We start from the raw sequence: 19700 nt of genomic DNA on the forward strand, positions 1-19700 counted from the left end.
GCGGCTCCACGAAGTGCGTTGACGGAACGGTCCGCGGCAAATCCAAACAGTGGGGACGTACATACGATTCCCGCGCGCTGAAGCAGAACCTGTCATGTGAGTGATCAAATGAGCAGATGGAAATATGAAATGTAAATTTCTTATTGTGGAAACCTGAGCCTTTTAATTGTTTTGAAAATCAACGGCAGATTGTTATATCACGTGAGCTTTATTTGACACGTCGCGAAGTAGTCAAAATGTTGCTTGCTTAATGGCCGAGTTTCTCAAATGAGAACGTTCCTTCTTGTGTACTTGGGCGAGTCTTTCATGAGTGCCGCGCTAACCAAATTTTGGGCGTGTATACAGTAGCGATTTAAAGAGTAATAGTAACTAGAATTCCAATTTAGCTTAAAGTAAGAAAAGGTATCAAATTACCGTAGAGTTTATTTGAGAGTATTCTGGTTTAAACGTAATTAGGTATAAATGATCTAAGTCGGTTGATTATCACGATTTTGGTGTTCCTTCGGCTAGGAAATCAGGTTGTCAGCGGCGCTCATGAAAAACCCGGCCAAGTAGTATTGAAATCGTCGAGATTCGTTGCACAATTCAGCACCTTTTCGCCTGAAAATTCGTGCAACAAATCTGTAACCACAGTGAATTCACAATTTTGCTCAAAGCCTTAGTCCATTGTTAGTAGCTTTTTCCCCCACTTTTTCCTCACAGTCATCCCATCACCTCGCCAAAAGAAATCTTTGTTTAAAAAACAATGCAAAAAAAAACCATCCGATTATGACAAAAATTGAAGAATTACTAATTTACCAGTGAACAAGTAGTGAATTCCGAATACGGGAATCGAACCCGTGGCTCCTGGAATTTTCAGACGACGGTGGACCGTGAATCGTGAAAACCAGAAATGTTGACCCCTACACCAATTCGGAGGCTGTTCACGACCAATTCAGAGGCTGTTCTGTGATTGGGTGAAGACAGTGCTGTTTGCAAATATATACCAGCAATGAAATAAGCGAGTGGATCAAGAATTTACCACTCTTCACTTCAGCCTAATGATGTGTTTACTATTGTTCCTTCTTGGTAAATAGATATTGGTTGTTTAATTTTTCAAGAGCGACGAATAGTTACCTGCATTTACTGTCTGGCTACTGTAAACTGGCAATCAATGCTGACTTAACGAAGCGTCTACGCCTCTGATACTTGACTGATATTTTGTCCCACATTGTAGTTTTCTTCCCACCCGAGCATGATTGTTCCTAACAAACAGTATAAACACTTTTAGATGTTTCATATGTCAATTAGAGGTATGAAATAAATAAAGGCCCCTTTCGTATTCTACCCAATGATAGCTCTGCCCACACTGAAGTTACAGAAAATTCCAAATCCAGAGCCGTGGCATATGCCCATCCTCGGTTGTATGTTACACAAGCTCCGCTGCTCCAAACGCCCCGAACACTGGGGAGTAAACACCTCAAATCCGTCCACGACTCCCACGGAAACATCACTGCGTCTACTGAGCGGCCACACGCCTAGGTATCCTCAGTAAAGAATGTTAACGCCTTGGTTTCCTTTGCTGGCGACATCGGTGGTTCTTGGTGCTTTATGCGTTATTTGGGAAACAATCGGCGATGGTCAGCCTGAGCGTCTTTCAAAGAGTCTATTGGTGGCTGTATATGGGAGCGTCTCTGCATATCTGCAATGCTACGTCGGAGACAATATCCACGTGTCCGTCACGGTATATTCTGTGTTTGTCCCACAACCGCGGAGTACCTCATACAAATTCCTAGAAGTTCGTAGCAAGAATTAGAAATCCCGTCTCAGACGTCAAGCCACCCCAGTCTAAGGAGAGTTCCAGAGTCTCCTTGCAACCCAGTGCCGGCAAGAGAGTACAAGGTCGGCATTTAATTTCTCGTTTCGAACGCATTACATACTTAGAAGGCGTTATTGCTTAAAAGGGGAAAATAACACCCCATCTCTGTATGAGGGCCGAAAGAAAGCTTTCGTATACACATATGAAAACCGGCTTTGAAGGTTTCTATGAGCCATGGCTGTGAAGAACAATAGGAGGAAAAGAATATGGCAACTTCGGGTGCATTCAATGCCCCAACAACCAGGTGCCATGCAATGTAGTAGCACAACATGATGGTGCAACTTCAGGGCTGGAGCCCAGCATCGAATTATGCATCACCTGATCGGTTTTCGATATACTACTCTGTGCTTCTCAAGCGAGGAGGTGGCACGCAGCCTTCCTTCGTTTCATGGGCCCAGTCAAATAACAGCAGCTTGGGACGGGAGTTGCCATCTTTTGATCCTGACCATAACGGGGGATAACTCAATGAACAATTTGTTCACAGCGGAGCTACTCAGTCAACTTGATTTCAGAGCACCAAATGCCAGATACCAGAAACTCCACCAGAAAACGACTCCACCCATTCAAGACGCAAGTAAACGCCGAGAAACGTTGGACAGGTGCCTCTTAACATCAGTGATATTTTATAAATGGCATAAGCCCAGCGGGCGCGGAGTAGTTCTCCAAACTTCAAGTCGCCTAAATTTAGGCGTGTCAGGGCGCGAATCACACAGCGAAACTCCCATGAGACGATACAGAAAAGGGCATGGAGCACGAGTAAGGATAACTTTGCGATGCTGGCGTGCGTCTGCCGCGCTCACTTGCATTCCTTGAGTGACAGCGTCACCGCTCAAACTTAATACAGTATCAACCAAATTTAAGCAACGCAGAATAAAATGTTTTTCCAACTCGAGAATAGTACCTCGCTTCCGAAACGCTTATTAATGACAGTTCGCGAGCCCAACAGGCTGAAATAGAAAAGGAACATGCTTGAAGCTTCACAGGAAGCCGCCTATGCGGAAGAACACAAATCCAATTGTCTTCATCGTTCTTCTGCACAAATTGTACCCAGATTCGCCTGCTACCATCAACACTCGTAGGAAGCGCTTGCAATGCTCGGAAAAGGAAGTCCAGAAAGGGTTTGCCGAGTCTCACGTCACAACTCTTCTTGGGTTCTCAGCCCTGGGTTGTTGATGCTGTTGATGCTGACCTTGAACCACTTTTGCTGAGAGAAATCGTCCAGGAGCTTGAAATATGATCTGCAACGTGAGCCAAGACAGTCAGGATTATGATTTATCAGGTGGAAAAAATCCAGGGCCAGACTTGGCATGTTCCTATAAGGCACGGAATGGGGGGAAGTTGGGCAAACGTCAAGCGTACCACTAAAGAGAAGGCTTCTGTTGCCGCAGCAGATGCAGTGAGAATTCAAATGGAAGAAGTTTGTGTGGAAACTGCACGGAATAGTCTGACTGTCTGACATGACATGCCAGTTTAAGCGCTGGCAAATAATGCCACGAGAGGCGAGAGGGGTGTGTGTAATCCCTACTGTAGAAGTCTCTGGCCCTCCCTGGTGTCCCGCCTGTAAAAGGCTTATCGACAGCACTAGCGTCTTTGAGCCTTCTGTTCTTCACCTCCGACATCACCAGAGTTTCGGCATATAAATCGATCGCGTTCGCATGTAAACGGCTTCTATTTGATGATACAGCAATACAGCAGCAGCAATATTCGAAGAGAGTCGACGAACACAAAGCGCACGGCGGAGCCTAGCAAGACCATCGCGGTTCTCACCACTTCAACACCTTCGCGAGGCCCGCGGCCCTGACCGTCCCCGCCTTCATTCAAAATGGACTTCAACAACAACTATTTCTCAGCCTCAGCCCAGCAGTATGGGTTCCCAGTCCACCAGTTACCCCCCCCAGGCCCTCCCTCACTCTCCATGGGTTCTGACGACTACAGCAACAATTCTCCTCCAGTTTGTAACCAGCTCCACCCATTGCAGTCATTCCTAACTCAAGCTCAGGAAGCAACGTTCCATGACTTCCAGACATTCGACCCGTATGCCAACCAGCATTTCCCTATAGCAAAGTCAATAACACCCGTCACCCCGGTTCAGCAGCTACCGAAGCATACGCAGCAGGTTAACAATAATCCGGCCTTAGGAGGGTTTGACCCCGTCAACTACCAAGACCAAGAACGCCGCGAAAGTCCCAGTGACGATGACGAGAAGACACCCGCCCAGACACGGCGCAAGGCGCAGAATCGAGCAGCGTACGCTTTCTTCTCCTCCCATCGTTCGAGCTGACCTAACTTCATGCTAGGCAACGAGCCTTCCGCGAGCGCAAAGAACGCCATGTGAAAGAACTCGAGGCGAAACTGGCCGCTCTGACGCAAAACTCGGCGACAGTCGCCGAAGAGAACGAGCGACTCAAGTTACAATTGCAAAAGACCGAGACCGAGAATCAGATCCTGATGGCGACGTCTCACCACTCCCAGCGGACCAGCTCTCAGTCACCCCAGGCCACGGGGCCTATGAGCTTCTCGCCCACGGACTTCTACTCGGAAGTTCTAATTGGACATGATAACAAGACTCCAAGTCATCGAATTGTCACCAGTGAGAGTGGCGAACGGCTTCTTGCAGCCGGGGCTACATGGGATTATATCATCAAGCATGACCTCTTCCAACGAGGTCTTGTCGACGTTGGTGATGTGAGTGATCGTTTGAAAAGAGTAGTGCGATGCGATGGCCAAGGACCTGTGTTCGAAGAACGAGAAATCCTTTTAGCGATTGAGCAGAGCGTCGCTAGCGGCAGTGATGAACTTCTATGATAGGGTAAAGGCAAGGCGTATAGGGACGGACGGTGTACTATTGAAAACGGCGGGGTTGTGGACACAACCTCTATTGGAGGAGTTTGGCATATCTCATCATCTATCAGCTACATAAGGGATTTTATCTACGCATGAGGGCGTGTTATGTGAGTTCACTAGGCGGGATATCATGGTTTGGTTTGGGACGTTTGCTTTCGTTTATACCACAGCTTCCACAAAGCAACATGCAACTAATTCTTCACCGGATCAAACTCGGGAACCTGTTCAATTCATGGACTTCATGCTTTAGTGTCGATGGGTAAATGTAGATTGATCAGGTGTAGCGACTCAGCCACCATCAAGAAAACTTTCTGGTACCCCTCACGTTGACCGATCCCCTCTTTCAACGCCTAGCGAGTTACTCTACTTTACCCTTTGCCATTGTCGGGAAGAGTCTTTCCGGCGAACCTGTTTCCAATCCAAGATTTAAACTGTTGCCTTCACCTAGGCGAAGTAGAGCTTGCAGGATGTCACGTTGCTTTCTCCAGGGCCCCCCCGAGCCCGGAATCATTGAAATTTGTAAACCGCAATTAAGATTTTGTTGAAATTGTATATTGGTGACTACACACTGTTTACTCAATTGAGTGGTCAACCAAGACTGTAACCGTATACCTGCGGACCTATAACAATGCAATATACAAACTCGAGCAGACCAACCATGCTTTTGCCTTTTGGATATCCCACCCAACGCTCTCAACCAGATAGCGCTATGCCAGCCATACCTATTTTAACCAGAACACCATACTGATCCCCGACGCCCATGCGCTAACAAACAACCAATTCAAATATACAGACCATGTACTTTATACAGCCTCCCAAAGGAATTTTTTCCCAAGAAGCATTTTATACACCACCCATCTCCACCTCTCCAGCAAGTTCATAATCCAAAAACTCAGCATCTTCAAAATCCCCAGCTCCGTTCTCCTGTCCAAATCCCATAACGGGGACACGCCCGATCCCTAACTTTGTGTTCAATTCCCCCTTCTTCCGCTTCGGTTTCGCGAGAATACGATCCCCAAACCCTGAATGGTGAACCATAACATCCACTTCATCTTCATCAAACCTTCTTTTATTCCCCGGATTCTGGTTCCCAAAAATCGGGTATTTGGCCACGGGCGTCTGAACCGAAGATGAAGAAATCGTAGAGCTTTGACTTAGAAATGGACATTCATCCTCGTCTTCTTCTTCTGTAGACATGTGCGCTTCGTCGTATTCCTGACCGTGGCCAGACGGGTTGTAAATTCCCCATGCCTGTTGGGCCATTCCCCCAACTTTCAGGATCCCACAGAAGGGCGTGAGTTCTCTTGCGCGTGGCCGGCTCCCTTTCTTGATTTTAGGTGACGAGGTCTGCGATTCTGGGTTCTTGATTGAGGGGTCGGAGAATAGAGCAAAGGAGGAATAGGGAGAGCCGGTCTTGTAGCCTCCCGGGACGCTTTTGCGAACTCGCATGCCTACGCTGAGGAGGTTTGATTGAACGGTTGCGGGTGGTTGGGGCCGTGTGTCTGGGGCGTGTGAAGAGGAGTGTGTGTAGGTTCCGTTGGATGAGAAGTAGGATGTAATTGCTGGCTGAGAGCCATTGTATGGGCGTTTGGCTTGGTGATGGTGAGCCATTGCTCAGTCAGATGTTCAATTACTCTTTGTTCTTATGCGGAAATGAAGGTGTTGGTTTGGTTGCGGTTGTGCAAGTGCTGCAGACAAATTGCTTCCAAGCTTCAGCTATGTCGGTTCAAGTCTATCAATTATGACGTTTGAATACCTGGTGGGGTTTATGCCGTGTTATGAAGATTTTGTGCGTGGATAATTGAGGTCGTCGATGGTGGGTGAATGAGGTGGATTGGTTGTCGCGCGCCTGGCGTGAGGAGCGCGCGGGTTTCGTGTCGAGCAGGTAGGCATGGGTGTACCAACCAATTCAATACTAGACGAATTTACCAATTTCTGGGGCGTAGGCAATATTTCTCTTGAGCCAGCTTTTTTTCGACATGTAGATATTCACTTGAGGATATTGATTCAGCCTTATGGACATTGAGTACCCGGAAACTCGAATGGTAAGTGCGTATCTAATCGATTAGATTCCAGGATGGTATTAGTTAGACAGACCTCATAAGAACAGGTATAAATATGAGCCGAAAAACAAACGCCTAAGTTGCCGTATGCCAACTACCGGTCAACATTGGACGTATTCTTTATTAGTATCAATAGGACACTAGGCATAAGATAAAAAATGTTAAACAATGTCTTAGTTCCAGAGAAGACTTGACAAATCTCATCATCACAGCTCAAATACTATTATACATCACAAAAGCGAAACTCTTGCTGTTGATTACCACATGAAGGTTGATAATTAGACGTCCCGACAATCTGCAACATAAAACACAGATTTCTAGAAGACGAATTTTTCCGTTTTGATCATGTCACATTTGAGAAAGACAAGACAAGATTTCTGTGGTTTTCTTATTTTCGTAAAGCACAATCCCCAATATCTACTGCATGGGTATGTAGCATTCCTCGAACAAGCAGACCACGTCCTCGCATCAAAGATTGATCCACCAAAAGCGAACCAAATCATAAACGCTGATGTGGTGTATCGCCCTCCGCCGTTCCCATGCAAGTTGTTATTCGCACATCGAGAAACCCCCACCGCCACGGTACACACGACAAGGAAAGAATTTGATGCAAGATATCCGGATGTCCCAAACGCCCTTTTTGCTGCTAGGAATTTTGGTTGATGTCCATCTTCTATCCGTCAAATATATGCGCAGAAAGAATCTAAACTCTCATATCGAAGACGTGAATGCATAACCGGAACGAGGAAAAGAAAGCAGACAGACGAAAAGTCTACTTTCTTCGGAATGAGCAGCCCTCAGTCAAACGAGCCTTTCCACCGGTAGGCTGGCAGAGGACGGTTGAGCATCCGGCGCAGATAACGACGGTTTGTGCGTGAGAGAATACGGTTGTGATGGTGAAGCAGCCGGGGCACTTGACATCCATGAAGAATGATCGTGGAGCTGGAACGAGGGTCTATGGGTGGCAAAAGTCAGCTTCTTATTTTCTTCACACAATTGCTGTCGGAATTGGTTTGATGCATACCTTAAGTTTGTGCTTGCGAGCCTCCGCCGCTGGAGTTGGGTTGAGAAGATCGACTGCGAGAACCTAAACAGGCAGCACCTCATTAGCGTATATTCTTCCAAATTTTATCATCTCGCAATCATCTCGCAACCCATCCAAATCCCAAATTGTGTCTCACGACCCATCTCATTCGTTCAGGTATATTTCCTCCCATCAATCTCCATCATTTTGAGAACTTTTTTAGGTTGATCGTGCCTCGGTCGTGTGCCGAATCTCCTTCACCGCATGCCGCAACGTATCCAAGGGAAGGCAAAGGGGAGTTCCTTACCATCTTGTCGGTTTGTGATTTTTGTTTTTATTATTCGATTTGACTGACGTGGTCTTTCGTCGGTATCGAGATTGTTGAAGACGTAGATGGCGAGTGTCAGTCGTTGTCGTTACTGGGAAGCAGAAAAGGTTCGAAGAGGGGACGCTGGATGGGGCAATATCTAGAGCTAAGCTAGCGAAGAAATCGAAAATGACTGTGGGTCACGTGGCACTGACTCGATTCACTTCGAGGCGGGAGCTCAACGGCTGTGATGCCGGTGGCCGGCGATACTCCGAGATGCCCCTCCAGGTACACTCAGGGTCATGCTTCTCCCAGGCAACTTTGGGGACTCAATATGATTACGACAGCTTCATCAACTTACAAAGATGGCGGCTCCTATGGATGAACGTATTAACGTTCCAATAGATGACCCAAATGCCGATACTGAGTGGTAAATCGGCTGTTTTCTAAACAATATTTAGTCTTACATAAATACAGGAACGATATTCTACGAAAGCATGGTGTAATCCCTGAGAAACCTCCCTCCCCATCACCGCTGATCGAGGAAGCGATTATCGAGGGGCGCCGTCTCGCACATGAGAATAGATTGGAAGGAAAGGATATTGATGAGCTAGACGAGCTTGAGGATCTGGAGGATGAGAATTTCTTGGAACAGTACCGACAACAACGAGTTCAGGAGCTAGCCTCTCTCACCAAAAAAGCTGTACATGGAACTGTATATCCATTATCGAAGCCAGACTACTCTCGTGAAGTAACGGATGCGAGCGCGAATGGTCCGGTGTTGGTAAATCTTACGAGTGGCTTGGGAACAAATGTGGAAAGCAGGATCTTAACAGAATTATGGAGGCAGGCAGCAGCTGAGTTCGGGGAGATTAAGTTCTGCCAGATCAGAGGAGATATGGCCATTGAGGGATATCCGGATAGGAATTGTCCAACGATCTTGATCTACAACAACGGCGATATTGTGAAGCAAGTAGTGACACTCATGACAATGGGAGGAGTCAGAATGGGTATGTCGGCTATCGACAATCTTTTGATTGAGATTGGTGCTATCAAAGACAATGACATGAGGGTGACGAGGCGCAGACGAGATGCGGAAGATCTAGAAGAGGAGAAAAGGGAGAAGGGAGGCATACGAGGGAGCAAGAAAAGCGCAACTGTGGAGGACGATGATGAGTGGGATTAGACATACAAATACCATGTCACAAAAATCGCACAATAAGTTTACGGGTGTGATGAGCACACAAAGTACAATTATTCTTGGAAGTGGTATCTCGATTATATTCAATGAAAATGCGCGCTATTCTAGTTGCCTGCAATCACCCGAAGCAACTCGATTGCGACGAAAGACGTGTCCGATTTAGACAACGGCAGAAGGCTTAACATCTTTTGCCCTGAGGCTGGACAACGGAGGCGTGCCAGGTGCTGGTGGACCAGAGAACTTCGTCTGGACGAAAGTCTTCATGATACCCATCTCTTTCTTGTCGAATGCTTCGTACAGCTCGCTAAACTCTTCAATGCTGAAACGATGCGAGAGGATGATTGTAGGGTCGAACTCTCCGCTCTCAATCTTCTCCAACAACTCATGCCAGTACTTCTGGACTGGTGCTTGGCCTGTTCCTCGGAGAGTTATTCCCTTCTCCATAAGGGCACCGATCAGAAACTGGTTTGTAAGGGCTGCATAATCAGCAACCAAGGAGATGGTACCAAACTTTCGGACTGCTCGTAAAGCTTCGTTAACGATTTCAGAAGAGTCTGTCTCCAGTCCGACAGCTCTTTGGACAGTGTGAAGGATTCCCTTTGTGTATCTGAACGCGGCCGCGTCAATTCCACAATCAACTCCGTCGGGCTCCAACTTGTAAATAGCAGAGACAACATCCTTCTCCTCATCGAAGTTGATAACATCCGTACCGATTGTGTCACGAGCCAAAGCTAAACGCTCAGGTACATTGTCAATGACAATAACTCTTGAGGCCTTAGCAAGTTTACACCATTTCGCCGCGAGAAGTCCAATTGGGCCGGCACCCCAAATGGCAACACTCTTCCCTTCTTTGACGTCGGCACATACCGTCGAGTGGTAGGAAGTAGGGATGATATCAGAAAGATAAAGTGCTTTCTCATCTGGAACGCTGTCGGGAATTTTCAACAAGTTGGTATCACCATATGGGCAGCGGACCCATTCGGCCTGTCCTCCAGCAAAGCCACCTGCGAAGTGACTATATCCGAAGAGACCAGCAAATGGCTTGCCGTATAGCTTTTCTTGTACTGAAGATGAGTTGGTCTTGTCGCACATGGATGACAAACCCTCTTTGCAGAATTTACATGTCCCGCATCTATAATAGGTATTAGTCTCATCCCATATCTGTAGTGATTGGTGTGTACTTACGCAATTTGGAAAGAAGCAACAACACGATCGCCCTTCTTGACATTTGTGATTGCAGATCCGACTTCGTCGACTATCCCCATCCATTCGTGTCCTAGAATATCACCACGCTGCAGTCTAGATATGTATCGTTAGCAATATTTACAGCTGGAACGTTAAGCTTGTGGCTCTGCTTACTGCATGATCTCCTTGTGGTACAAATGTAAATCGGAGCCACATACTGTGGTACCAGTAACTTTAACAATTACATCGGTTGGTTCTGTGATAGCTGGAACACCAGATTCCTTGACGCGAACATCTAGCAATGTCAATCAATATCTGAGAAAAACCACTTTCGAGTGAGAAATACATACCCTTGTTGCCGTACCACTGAAGGGTAAGCTGAGACTCTCCGTCGCGAAAATTTGGCTCATTGGTTGTAGTGGTTGGTCTGTCTCCCATTGCCTTCTGAGCCTGGTTGGCGGCCGTCGTAGTGATACCCGGCGGTGTAAAATTGGATTTGTCAACCATGTTTGCGGTTATTTTGAAAGTTTTTAGTTTTGGTTGGATAAGGCTAAAGGGTGGTTTTCAGGTACAGGTCAATGGATGAATTGTTTCGATTATTGGAAGGTTTGATGATCTTTAAGACACCTTTTGTACAATCCCATAGTCGAGCATATGGCATTCGAAAATAATGTACCAGGATTCCCCATACGTCATTGTAAATGCGATCATGGGTAATTACTCCACCTGTTAATACATCAACCTATCATACATTTCTCTCTGATCGGTCAGCAATTATCGATGCACGATGCAAGAATGTATGGCCTCAATTCGGACACTCGGCGTTCTTTCACGCTGACAAGAAGTCAACCGCTGGTGACGATTTGGCGGGGTTGGAGGGGCGTGTTCGGACATTTCTCCGAGAATCAACCCCCTAGCTGGTGGCAAAACGTCTTGTCGCGGCGGCTGTCAAACATATGTCACACAGAAAAATAACGGCACTTGTTTTTTGGCGTGATTATTACGGCATTTTTGATATCTCTTTCTTGATTGGGTTTCATGTCCGTTGCGGCGACCTTTTGTTTTCCACTCGCCGCTTGATGCTTTTGCTGCCTTGGAATTCTACACCTTTGCTGATTTTTGTCCTTCGTGAGTGGCTGAAGAGCTACTTCTTTTGGATTGGAATTCCAAATCACGTTCAGAGTCGGCTTCGAGGCAAGTGATTTGTGGATAAATTAATTAGCCCAGAAGGTGGAACATACTTGGAGGAGTAAGATACTTGATAACACAACGATGCAACATAATAATGTCTCCAAGGGCCCATTATGCTAAGCGATATTATTCTTCCAATGAACTCGGGACAAGACTGTTATCTTCACCTATCTTATTTGATATGGTGTTAATGGCAGCAAAGGTACCAATTATTCATCAACCAAACTCTGCCTAAATCCTCCTCTTCTCTTTTCTTTTCAAAGGGTTGTAGAATTTGCGTACATTCAACGCTTTGCTTGAATGGCATGAATGGTGAAAAAGGTGTACTGCGCCGGACTAGTCAGAGATTGAATCGTACAGCTCTAGAGTCTGAAATTTCAGCTCCTCAACTTGCCTATCTGCGGATTCAGTAAACTGTTGGAGAAGTTCTTTCACGTCACTGATTCATTCTTTTTCATATTTTCGTCTATTTATCTGACCTGTAGTCTCCGTATCCAATATTCTCAAAACTTCCATCATCAACAAAATCACTTTCAGCAACTTGCCAACAAAATAAGCATAATGCTGATCAACTTTAAAGCCACGGCTCCGATCCTCGTATTACTCCTCGCAAGCTGTACGAATGCAATCTTGCATTGCAAACCTTTAGATGATCCCGATCTCTGCATGTTGTCATGGGAAACCAATACAGGAGGTCCAGCATCCAGTCAACTCGAAAAGGTTCCTGCTTACTCCAAGGCTACCATCTACTCGCCAACCTGCGTTCCATGGGGAAGCTCTTCCAACGAACCTCGTCATTCGAATGAAGTCATCCCTTTATGGGGATCAAGCAGCGAAGAGCCGCTGAAATTAAGCACTAAATTTGTGACGACACCCGGAAACTGGGGATCTTGGGAGAGTCCTGTGTGGGAGTATGGTGGTGAGAGATATGGGTACAGCAGCTGTGCTTGTGTTGAGGCTGAGAAGTTTTTGGAGTGCTGGTGCCCTTTCCGGTGCAAAGCATCTTAGTTTAAGCTATTGTTGAGCTTTAGGATATTAGTGGTAGATGGACCGCGTAGCTCGTGGAACATTGGAATATCAGAACAAACGAAAGTCTTGGTGGAGAGGTTTGCAACAACCTCCATGCCCGTGATGTATCATTGCAATCAGAATCTCGACCCATCTTGCTTCAACATTTTTCTGCTCCCGGCCCTTGTCACAGTCAACAAACCTGTTTCACAAGCTGGTAGGTACTTAATCAAAGAGAACAAGCTTTGAATTGCTGCTGACGTAGGCCATTCCTCGATTCTTAAAGAGAGACGTAGTCTTTCGCATCATCAAGAGATAATAATTTGTGATGCGAATTGTACTCCTGTAGGTAGAGGATATCTTTGAATGGGAACAAAGACAGGGATAAGTGTGAGGCTACTTCCTTACAGCTCAGTAGATGTTACTTCAAGCCATTGATTTGAGAAGTACAGCTGCTAAACAGTATTTCTTGTATCGACTTCTCTTCCAGCGATATTTTGATACTTCCCATGGATTGATGTCGTTAAGAAAGAGTGGATCATTCTCGCCTGCTCAGGCCTCGATCCGCGGACAAGGCATCAAGCGGATTCTCACGTGATTACGATCCAGCCTATTCCTTCTCAACGGCCGGCATTTACAACCATACTGACATGTCTCCGCGATCAAGATCATAATGGAAGCTACCTTATCCGCGGCTTCAGTATCTTCTCTTGCCACGAGGCAGCAAAAACGAAAGGAGAGCAGAAACGTACGCACTCCCTTGTCGTGCGGACCCTGTCGGACTCGGAAGTATCTCGCCTATTTCTCCTTCCCCTATTCGTCCTACGTTGTGAATGCTGATACGGAAACTAAGATTGAAATGTAATCGCGAAGAGCCATGCCAGAACTGTATGGTCAGGAAAGAGCCACAGTCATGCGTATACACATGCTCTCGAGGTCCCAAGCCTGCAGCTGTTTCTGACACAATCAAACCCAAGCACGCAGAAAGCATGCAGGAAAGGATTGATCGCTTAGAAATTCTTGTTACAAGTCTTGCTTCTCAAAGTCAAAAATCTGGTGATCTTGCATACCGATCGGTACAGCCGAAGATCAATAGACCGTCTCCCATTGGCGGGACATCTCTCTGTACAGTCAAAGACCCTACTGAGTTCAAGCCAGAGATTAGCCACGGCTCGGGAGTATTGAATGTCGACGAAAACCATACATTATACAGAGGCACTACTCATTGGGGTGATGTCTTCCAGGAAGTGAGTCCATGGAAATGATTATGGGATCTTCGTTATGGTACTTCCACTAACGGGAATGTTAGATATCTGACCTTAAGACATTATGGAGTCAAGTACAAAAAGATCAGGATTCGGGTAATCTACTGAAGCTTCATACTTCGTCTTCTGGTTCGTACACCACTGGACCACCTATGTTGCTGCGACAATATAAGCCGGCCTCACTCGAAGAAATCTTAGCCACAATACCAGACAGGGCTGCCGTTGACAAACTGTTGGACAGATTCTGGGACAATGACGAATCGCCTGTTCCTACACTTCGTATGTGTTCTCGAACTACTCTGGCAAAAGGCGCTAACATACTACAGATATCCTGCACAGACCTACCTTTATGCAACAGGTACTTGATACGCAATTTTTGTTCTGATTCAACAGGGCTAACCGTAATTATCTAGTATGAAGAACACTGGCAGAATCCAAATGAGACAAGGACCATGTGGATCGCTCTACTGTTTGGTATCATGGGTCTTGTCGTGTTATCCTATCATCTCATAGAGGACGAGCCTCCCGAATATGAAGGTATCTCGGAGCAAATGTACGAACTTTATCGCCTCAGAACAGCTCAATGTCTTACTCTAGGCGACATAACAGCATGTGCTCCTCACACGATTGAAGCATTACTCTACCACACTTTTGGGGAGGTCGCTCGCAAGAGTGATTCCGGCGGAGGGGTTTGGATATTATGGGGAATGGTCACGCGAATTGCTTTGCAAATGGGCTATCATAGGTGCGGCGTGCTATTGCACCAAGAATCACAACTAATGATGATTCCCAGGGATCCATCACAATATCCAAATATATCGCTTCTGCAGGGCGAACTTAGACGTCGAATATGGCTCTGCATAATTCGACTAGATGCCATATTTTCCTTTCAAATGGGTCTTCCAAGTATGGTCAGAGCTGAAACTCATGATATCCAAGAGCCACGAAACATTTACGATTGGGAATTGTATGAGAATATGACAGATTTACCGTCGTCGAGGCCGAGGACAGAGATAACGCCTGTATCTTATTTGCTTGCCAAGGATATCCTCCTTAAAGCTATTGGTGGAATAGTCGATCTGCTCAGTTCTCTCAAACCCTATTCTTACGAGGAGGTTCTAAGATTGGATGATGAGCTCTCAAGAGCACAGGCCGAGATGCCTGCCTATCTTCAAATGCGCTCTTTGGAAGACTCGAAAGGGGATCCACTGACTTTAATTAGTCGCAGGTTCCAGCTCGAAATTCTGTTTCATCAAGCGATGTGTGTTCTCCATCGCAAATTTGTGGCACAGGGTAGATTGGAAAGACGGTTCCAACCATCTCGGAATCGATGCATTCGATCCGCGATGGCCCTGTTGTCAATTCAAGATCTGTTGTACCAGGAAGCCAAGGGAGAAGTGGGTGAACATATACATTTTACACGACATTGGTATCGCTTTTGTTTTACAAGCCAGGACTTCATTACTGGGTCTATGATATTGGCTTTAGATCTTAGACATCGAAGAGTCGCGGAAGCAGCTAACGGAACGCAACTATCAGGGACAGATTTCAGTGACGAACAGATCATTGCTGCTTTACAGAGGGCTTTCAGAATATGGGACTATGCGCAAGAAAGTGTGCCGGATGCTCAGAAAGTATACCGTGTCTTGGCTCATATGCTTGACATGCTTGGAATCATTCAAACCGTGGAGAATCCCCAAATTCCAGAGGTACCCGCTACAAGTGCCCTTTCCCTTTCCAACGAGATTTCGCAAGGGATTATCGGATTAGAGAACGAAGTGCCGCTGGATACGATGAATATCGACTGGGTAAGGCGTTCAAGAGATTCGTGTTGTTGATACACTGCTGACTATTTTCAACTAGGCGATGTGGGATTCATTCATTGAAGGTACAAGCTTTGAAGATGCTTTCGGCTCCATGCTCACTCCGCCTACCACAAATTCGACGGTGAATACAGACACTAGTGCGGAGTTTTTACTGTTCGATTCAGAGCTAGCTCCATATACGTGAGACTCATTTACAAGCCAATAATTCGAAGCCTTCTGTGTGCTTGGTTTTATCGACAAGATCTTTTAGATTCAGACTTTCACGGTAGATCAAACATATAATGCTAAGCGAGACGTCAGTCGCAAGCTTTCAAACCAAGAAAAAATTAGCGGCAACACAGAGAGCGGCAAATGTTTAGATTCGCTTGGGCTCATAGGGAAAACTGCAGATGTCACAGATGTTGGACATTCAATTCATGAGTGCAGATTAAGCAGATAACAGGACTCAAATCGTCTCTGCTCAAGCAGTCAAAACCTAAGATTCAGCCTCATTGGCTCCTGATAGACGCATGCTATATATCTGTTATATATCTATTGATGCGGAAGTATCTCTATACATACGTTTCTTTCTTAGTACTTCCAGTTGAATCTGCTGCCTGCCGCAAGTCTTTCTCGCTGAATCGAGAGCTGCTAATGGGTGAATGAGAAGGAAACAAGATCACGAAGCAATGCACCATATTATATCATTTCGTAGCACACCTCTGTCTCATTTGAGGAACGGTGATGCCGAGAAACGTTGAAGAGCACACGCCATTAAATTGAAAACCAGAGCGTGCTCATCTAACACTGGTCGAGGTACTCGCCCCACATCACCTTTCAGCAACGCCATAGTTCAGCCTTAAGCCTCAAAAACAAATCATGGCTCTTTCCTCAGCCCTAAATGTGGTATCGAGTGCATTAGACTGCCAATAGTGCGTGTCTAGAATCAGCCTTTTAAGTTATGACAGCTAATAAGCTTTCGACAATGTCGCAGCCCACGGCAGGGAAAGACAATCGCGATTGGGATAAAGTCTCTCTACTTTCCCGTGTTCTCTTCTATTGTTTCTCTCGGTTTTGAACAATTAAAGTTCCTTGTCGTTATTGTTAGGTACTTATCGTCCAGGACCTGTGCACGAGAATTAATATTCCAGAACGCGAAGCTGCTCATTATTGTTCTACTCACGATTCGGTCGCAATCATGGCCTTTTGGAACAAGAATAAGAAGCGAGGCAGCGTCAACGTGTCGGTAAAAAGTGTTGAGCCATTACGGGGTATGGAACATCCTGAACCGTCCTACTCACTTCCTGATTACGAAAAAAAAGATCTGGTATGTCGGTCAAAAATGATGAGATACTAACCCTGATCAAGAAGGACAGGAAGCTGACATCAACATCAGGCATACAAGAAGCAGATAAGAATTTTACGTTTCATATCTCGATTCATCACACTCATCCTTAACGTGGCAATGATGGGCACCATGTCCTTCTCCCTTTACAAATACTTCACGACGAAGAATTCCAAAGCAGGAGGTCAATCCGCATGGAATCAAGGCACTGTCATCTGGCCTTCGATTATGGTTCTCGCTATCGCAACAATTACATTCGTCCTTAATCTTTCGACTCTTATTTCGTACTGTTGCAGCGGCGTCAAGACTGCCAACAAGATTAGCAGCGTGACGAGTGTCTTTGGATATGTGGTTATGCTAGCACACCTTATCGCATGGGCTACTGTGGCAGGAGTTTTCAGAGCTCTGAGAAATGGAGAGGATATCTGGGGATATACATGTAGCGCGACGGCAGATGCTATTCAAGAACAAGTCCAAAGTTTTGTCAATTTTGGGAAGTTGTGTAATATGCAGGTGATTATCCTCACAGCCTCGAATGAATTGAAACAGTGCTAACTAGACACAGCAAGGGACATGGTATGTCACTATTGTCGAGGCAGTTGTCTACCTTCTTAGCTTTGTGTCACTTGTCATGATGACCCGTCGAGCATCGCACAAGAAAAGGATTAACCAGATCCGGGAGAACATGGCCATGGAAACTGGCTATGCACATAATCAGGGGCAGGGATATGACACTGGAGCGCGTGGAGATGGTAAGAAGTATATGCCTATTGCTTAAATGACCCCATGCTTGTATACCCTAAATTACCAACACCGTTCCCGTCCCGCAGAAAACACACTCACATCTCTAAATCCTCTAAATCCTTGGGTTCTTCAGTAGATACCAGGAAGTAATTGCCATTTCACCTCTTGCTTATACTTCTTCCAGTCATCTCCGTACTATCCAAAAGTTAGCACCTTTTAAGTTAGATATATAGCTCATGACTTACTCGTTTACTGCAATAATCATCAAGAACCGGAATGCCCCTTCTGGCGAAATCGTACCCGAAAAAGCCAGCGACCAAAATTCCAGGGACCCATCCACCACAGGCAAAAGCATAACTGGCTCGCATAACAGTGTAAGCTCCATAGTTAATGTGTCTGGCCAACCCAAATAGTCCGCCAGTAAATGGCTTTCCTTTATTCTTTGGGTCTTGCTTGAAGTATTTTCTCTGAATCTCAGCGCCGACTTCAACAAGTGTTCCAGCGGTGTAGGTTGCTGTGAAGAACAGGAAGAGAGGCGTGACCTCGATTGGATTTTCCCAGAACGAAGAGCCAGTTAGGTAATGGGACGCAGCGGTCAAAGATAGAATCGTGTTTACAGAGTTGAAAATCGTGTTGAAGAGACTGATACTGATTGCATTCCCAACCGGCATCTCTTCGTTGGAAAGACTCAAAACCCAATAATTTTGTTTTATCGCCGTTCCGACTGCCATGCCTAGGATTATTAGAGGTTTGAGTGGAAGACCGAAAGCAACAGCTGCTGGGCCGGGGCTTTCGAAGGAGGAAATGTGCTCGACGCCGATGAGGTCTAGAAGAGGGCTCGCGAGGTGATTGGCGAGAATGCCATATTGAATGAATATATCTACTGTACGCAGACCAACGAAGACAGCAGTTCCTAAAGGAGAAGGTCTCTTCGCAGCATCGCCACGAGGGAGAAACGAAGACGGGAATTTCTTTTCCGACATGATCGTGAGATGAGGTTGTTGGAGTGTGTTTGCTTGCTGCGGGGTTATTCTTTCATATACTCTCCTTTGTGAGGGGTCGTCGTCGAATTCCACATCGAGCTAATTACATGCAGGGAACTACTTTTAGATTAATGTCCAGTCAAATTAGCGGCTAGCGCGAACAATGGGCCGGTCGAAAGCTTGTTTAGATGTGGTTTACCCAAAGGGTCCATACTGATTGTTAATGTTTCCGGGCCAACCAATGAGATGTCCTGGTGAATGCGGGGTGGATCTCGCTTGAAGGAGACATTTTAGGGGTGCAATATTGAGATCATGCTAAAGTCCGAACGCTCAAGATCTACAACTATTTTTGATACTAGAATAGAGTGAGAGGCAGACTTTACAAGCCGCATTTATTCTTCAAAGTATCTCCTGGCGACATGAGTAGATACCAACGGTTGGAAACCCAGATTCAACTTGGCACAGATGCAGGCACCGCCCGTCCCTTGACTTATGTCGACTCAGACCAGTAATACTTCGGAGCTGCTCATCAGTCGTAGTCTCGTAGATGAAATCCCGGGAAGTTTGATCTTTCTAGGGTATCGAAAATTAAGCAATCGTCTTGGAGGACTCTATGACGTCTGTGTCCTTACATGGAAGGGGAGGCCCAGCATCTAGGCACCAGATGAGAACAGCAGTAGTGTATTCGTAGAGTAGACTTGAGAGATTTCACTCAGTTTCTTTTCCGACGAGCGACATGCCTACTAGTTCCCAACAGGACCATTGTGGGCTAGGAAGAGATCAATACCACTCTTCAAGTCAAAAAAGCAAGTTGAACTGTTCTTTCGCAAAAGTCAAATAATGCATAGCTCCTCTGGTTCTGCAAATATCAGCACCA

The 19700-nt window shown here is 46.0% G+C and overlaps 8 protein-coding genes across 8 annotated transcripts; 5 read left to right on the forward strand and 3 right to left on the reverse strand.

The window, feature by feature from the left end:
• Positions 1 to 3680: 3680 nt before the first annotated feature.
• GLAREA_11787 (bZIP transcription factor) lies at positions 3681 to 4663 on the forward strand (the record flags this gene model as incomplete). The annotated part of the gene is made up of 3 exons (XM_008089930.1): positions 3681 to 3809; positions 3858 to 4105; positions 4156 to 4663. The coding sequence occupies 3 exons, from the start codon at positions 3681 to 3683 to the stop codon at positions 4661 to 4663; spliced, it is 885 nt and encodes a 294-aa protein (XP_008088121.1).
• An 882-nt stretch (positions 4664 to 5545) lies between these two features.
• Positions 5546 to 6313, reverse strand: GLAREA_11788 (uncharacterized protein; the record flags this gene model as incomplete). Its single annotated transcript, XM_008089931.1, has 1 exon — positions 5546 to 6313. One exon carries the CDS (start codon positions 6311 to 6313, stop codon positions 5546 to 5548), a length of 768 nt encoding a protein of 255 aa, XP_008088122.1.
• Positions 6314 to 8461: 2148 nt separating this feature from the next.
• GLAREA_11789 (Thioredoxin-like protein) lies at positions 8462 to 9282 on the forward strand (the record flags this gene model as incomplete). The annotated part of the gene is made up of 2 exons (XM_008089932.1): positions 8462 to 8526; positions 8574 to 9282. 2 exons carry the CDS (start codon positions 8462 to 8464, stop codon positions 9280 to 9282), a joined length of 774 nt encoding a protein of 257 aa, XP_008088123.1.
• Positions 9283 to 9456: 174 nt separating this feature from the next.
• GLAREA_11790 (GroES-like protein) lies at positions 9457 to 10989 on the reverse strand (the record flags this gene model as incomplete). Its single annotated transcript, XM_008089933.1, has 4 exons — positions 9457 to 10429; positions 10483 to 10596; positions 10657 to 10777; positions 10833 to 10989. 4 exons carry the CDS (start codon positions 10987 to 10989, stop codon positions 9457 to 9459), a joined length of 1365 nt encoding a protein of 454 aa, XP_008088124.1.
• Positions 10990 to 12234: 1245 nt separating this feature from the next.
• On the forward strand, positions 12235 to 12681 carry GLAREA_11791 (uncharacterized protein; the record flags this gene model as incomplete). The annotated part of the gene is made up of 1 exon (XM_008089934.1): positions 12235 to 12681. One exon carries the CDS (start codon positions 12235 to 12237, stop codon positions 12679 to 12681), a length of 447 nt encoding a protein of 148 aa, XP_008088125.1.
• A 673-nt stretch (positions 12682 to 13354) lies between these two features.
• Positions 13355 to 15956, forward strand: GLAREA_11792 (uncharacterized protein; the record flags this gene model as incomplete). Its single annotated transcript, XM_008089935.1, has 7 exons — positions 13355 to 13429; positions 13566 to 13928; positions 13991 to 14225; positions 14273 to 14304; positions 14360 to 14691; positions 14740 to 15754; positions 15810 to 15956. 7 exons carry the CDS (start codon positions 13355 to 13357, stop codon positions 15954 to 15956), a joined length of 2199 nt encoding a protein of 732 aa, XP_008088126.1.
• A 993-nt stretch (positions 15957 to 16949) lies between these two features.
• GLAREA_11793 (uncharacterized protein) lies at positions 16950 to 17874 on the forward strand (the record flags this gene model as incomplete). The annotated part of the gene is made up of 3 exons (XM_008089936.1): positions 16950 to 17078; positions 17148 to 17609; positions 17662 to 17874. The coding sequence occupies 3 exons, from the start codon at positions 16950 to 16952 to the stop codon at positions 17872 to 17874; spliced, it is 804 nt and encodes a 267-aa protein (XP_008088127.1).
• Positions 17875 to 17969: 95 nt separating this feature from the next.
• On the reverse strand, positions 17970 to 18823 carry GLAREA_11794 (uncharacterized protein; the record flags this gene model as incomplete). The annotated part of the gene is made up of 2 exons (XM_008089937.1): positions 17970 to 18035; positions 18086 to 18823. 2 exons carry the CDS (start codon positions 18821 to 18823, stop codon positions 17970 to 17972), a joined length of 804 nt encoding a protein of 267 aa, XP_008088128.1.
• Between the last annotated feature and the right edge of the window lie 877 nt (positions 18824 to 19700).

The sequence above is a fragment of the Glarea lozoyensis genome (assembly GCF_000409485.1).
Source record: "Glarea lozoyensis ATCC 20868 chromosome Unknown GLAREA8, whole genome shotgun sequence".
NCBI lineage: Eukaryota > Fungi > Ascomycota > Leotiomycetes > Helotiales > Helotiaceae > Glarea > Glarea lozoyensis.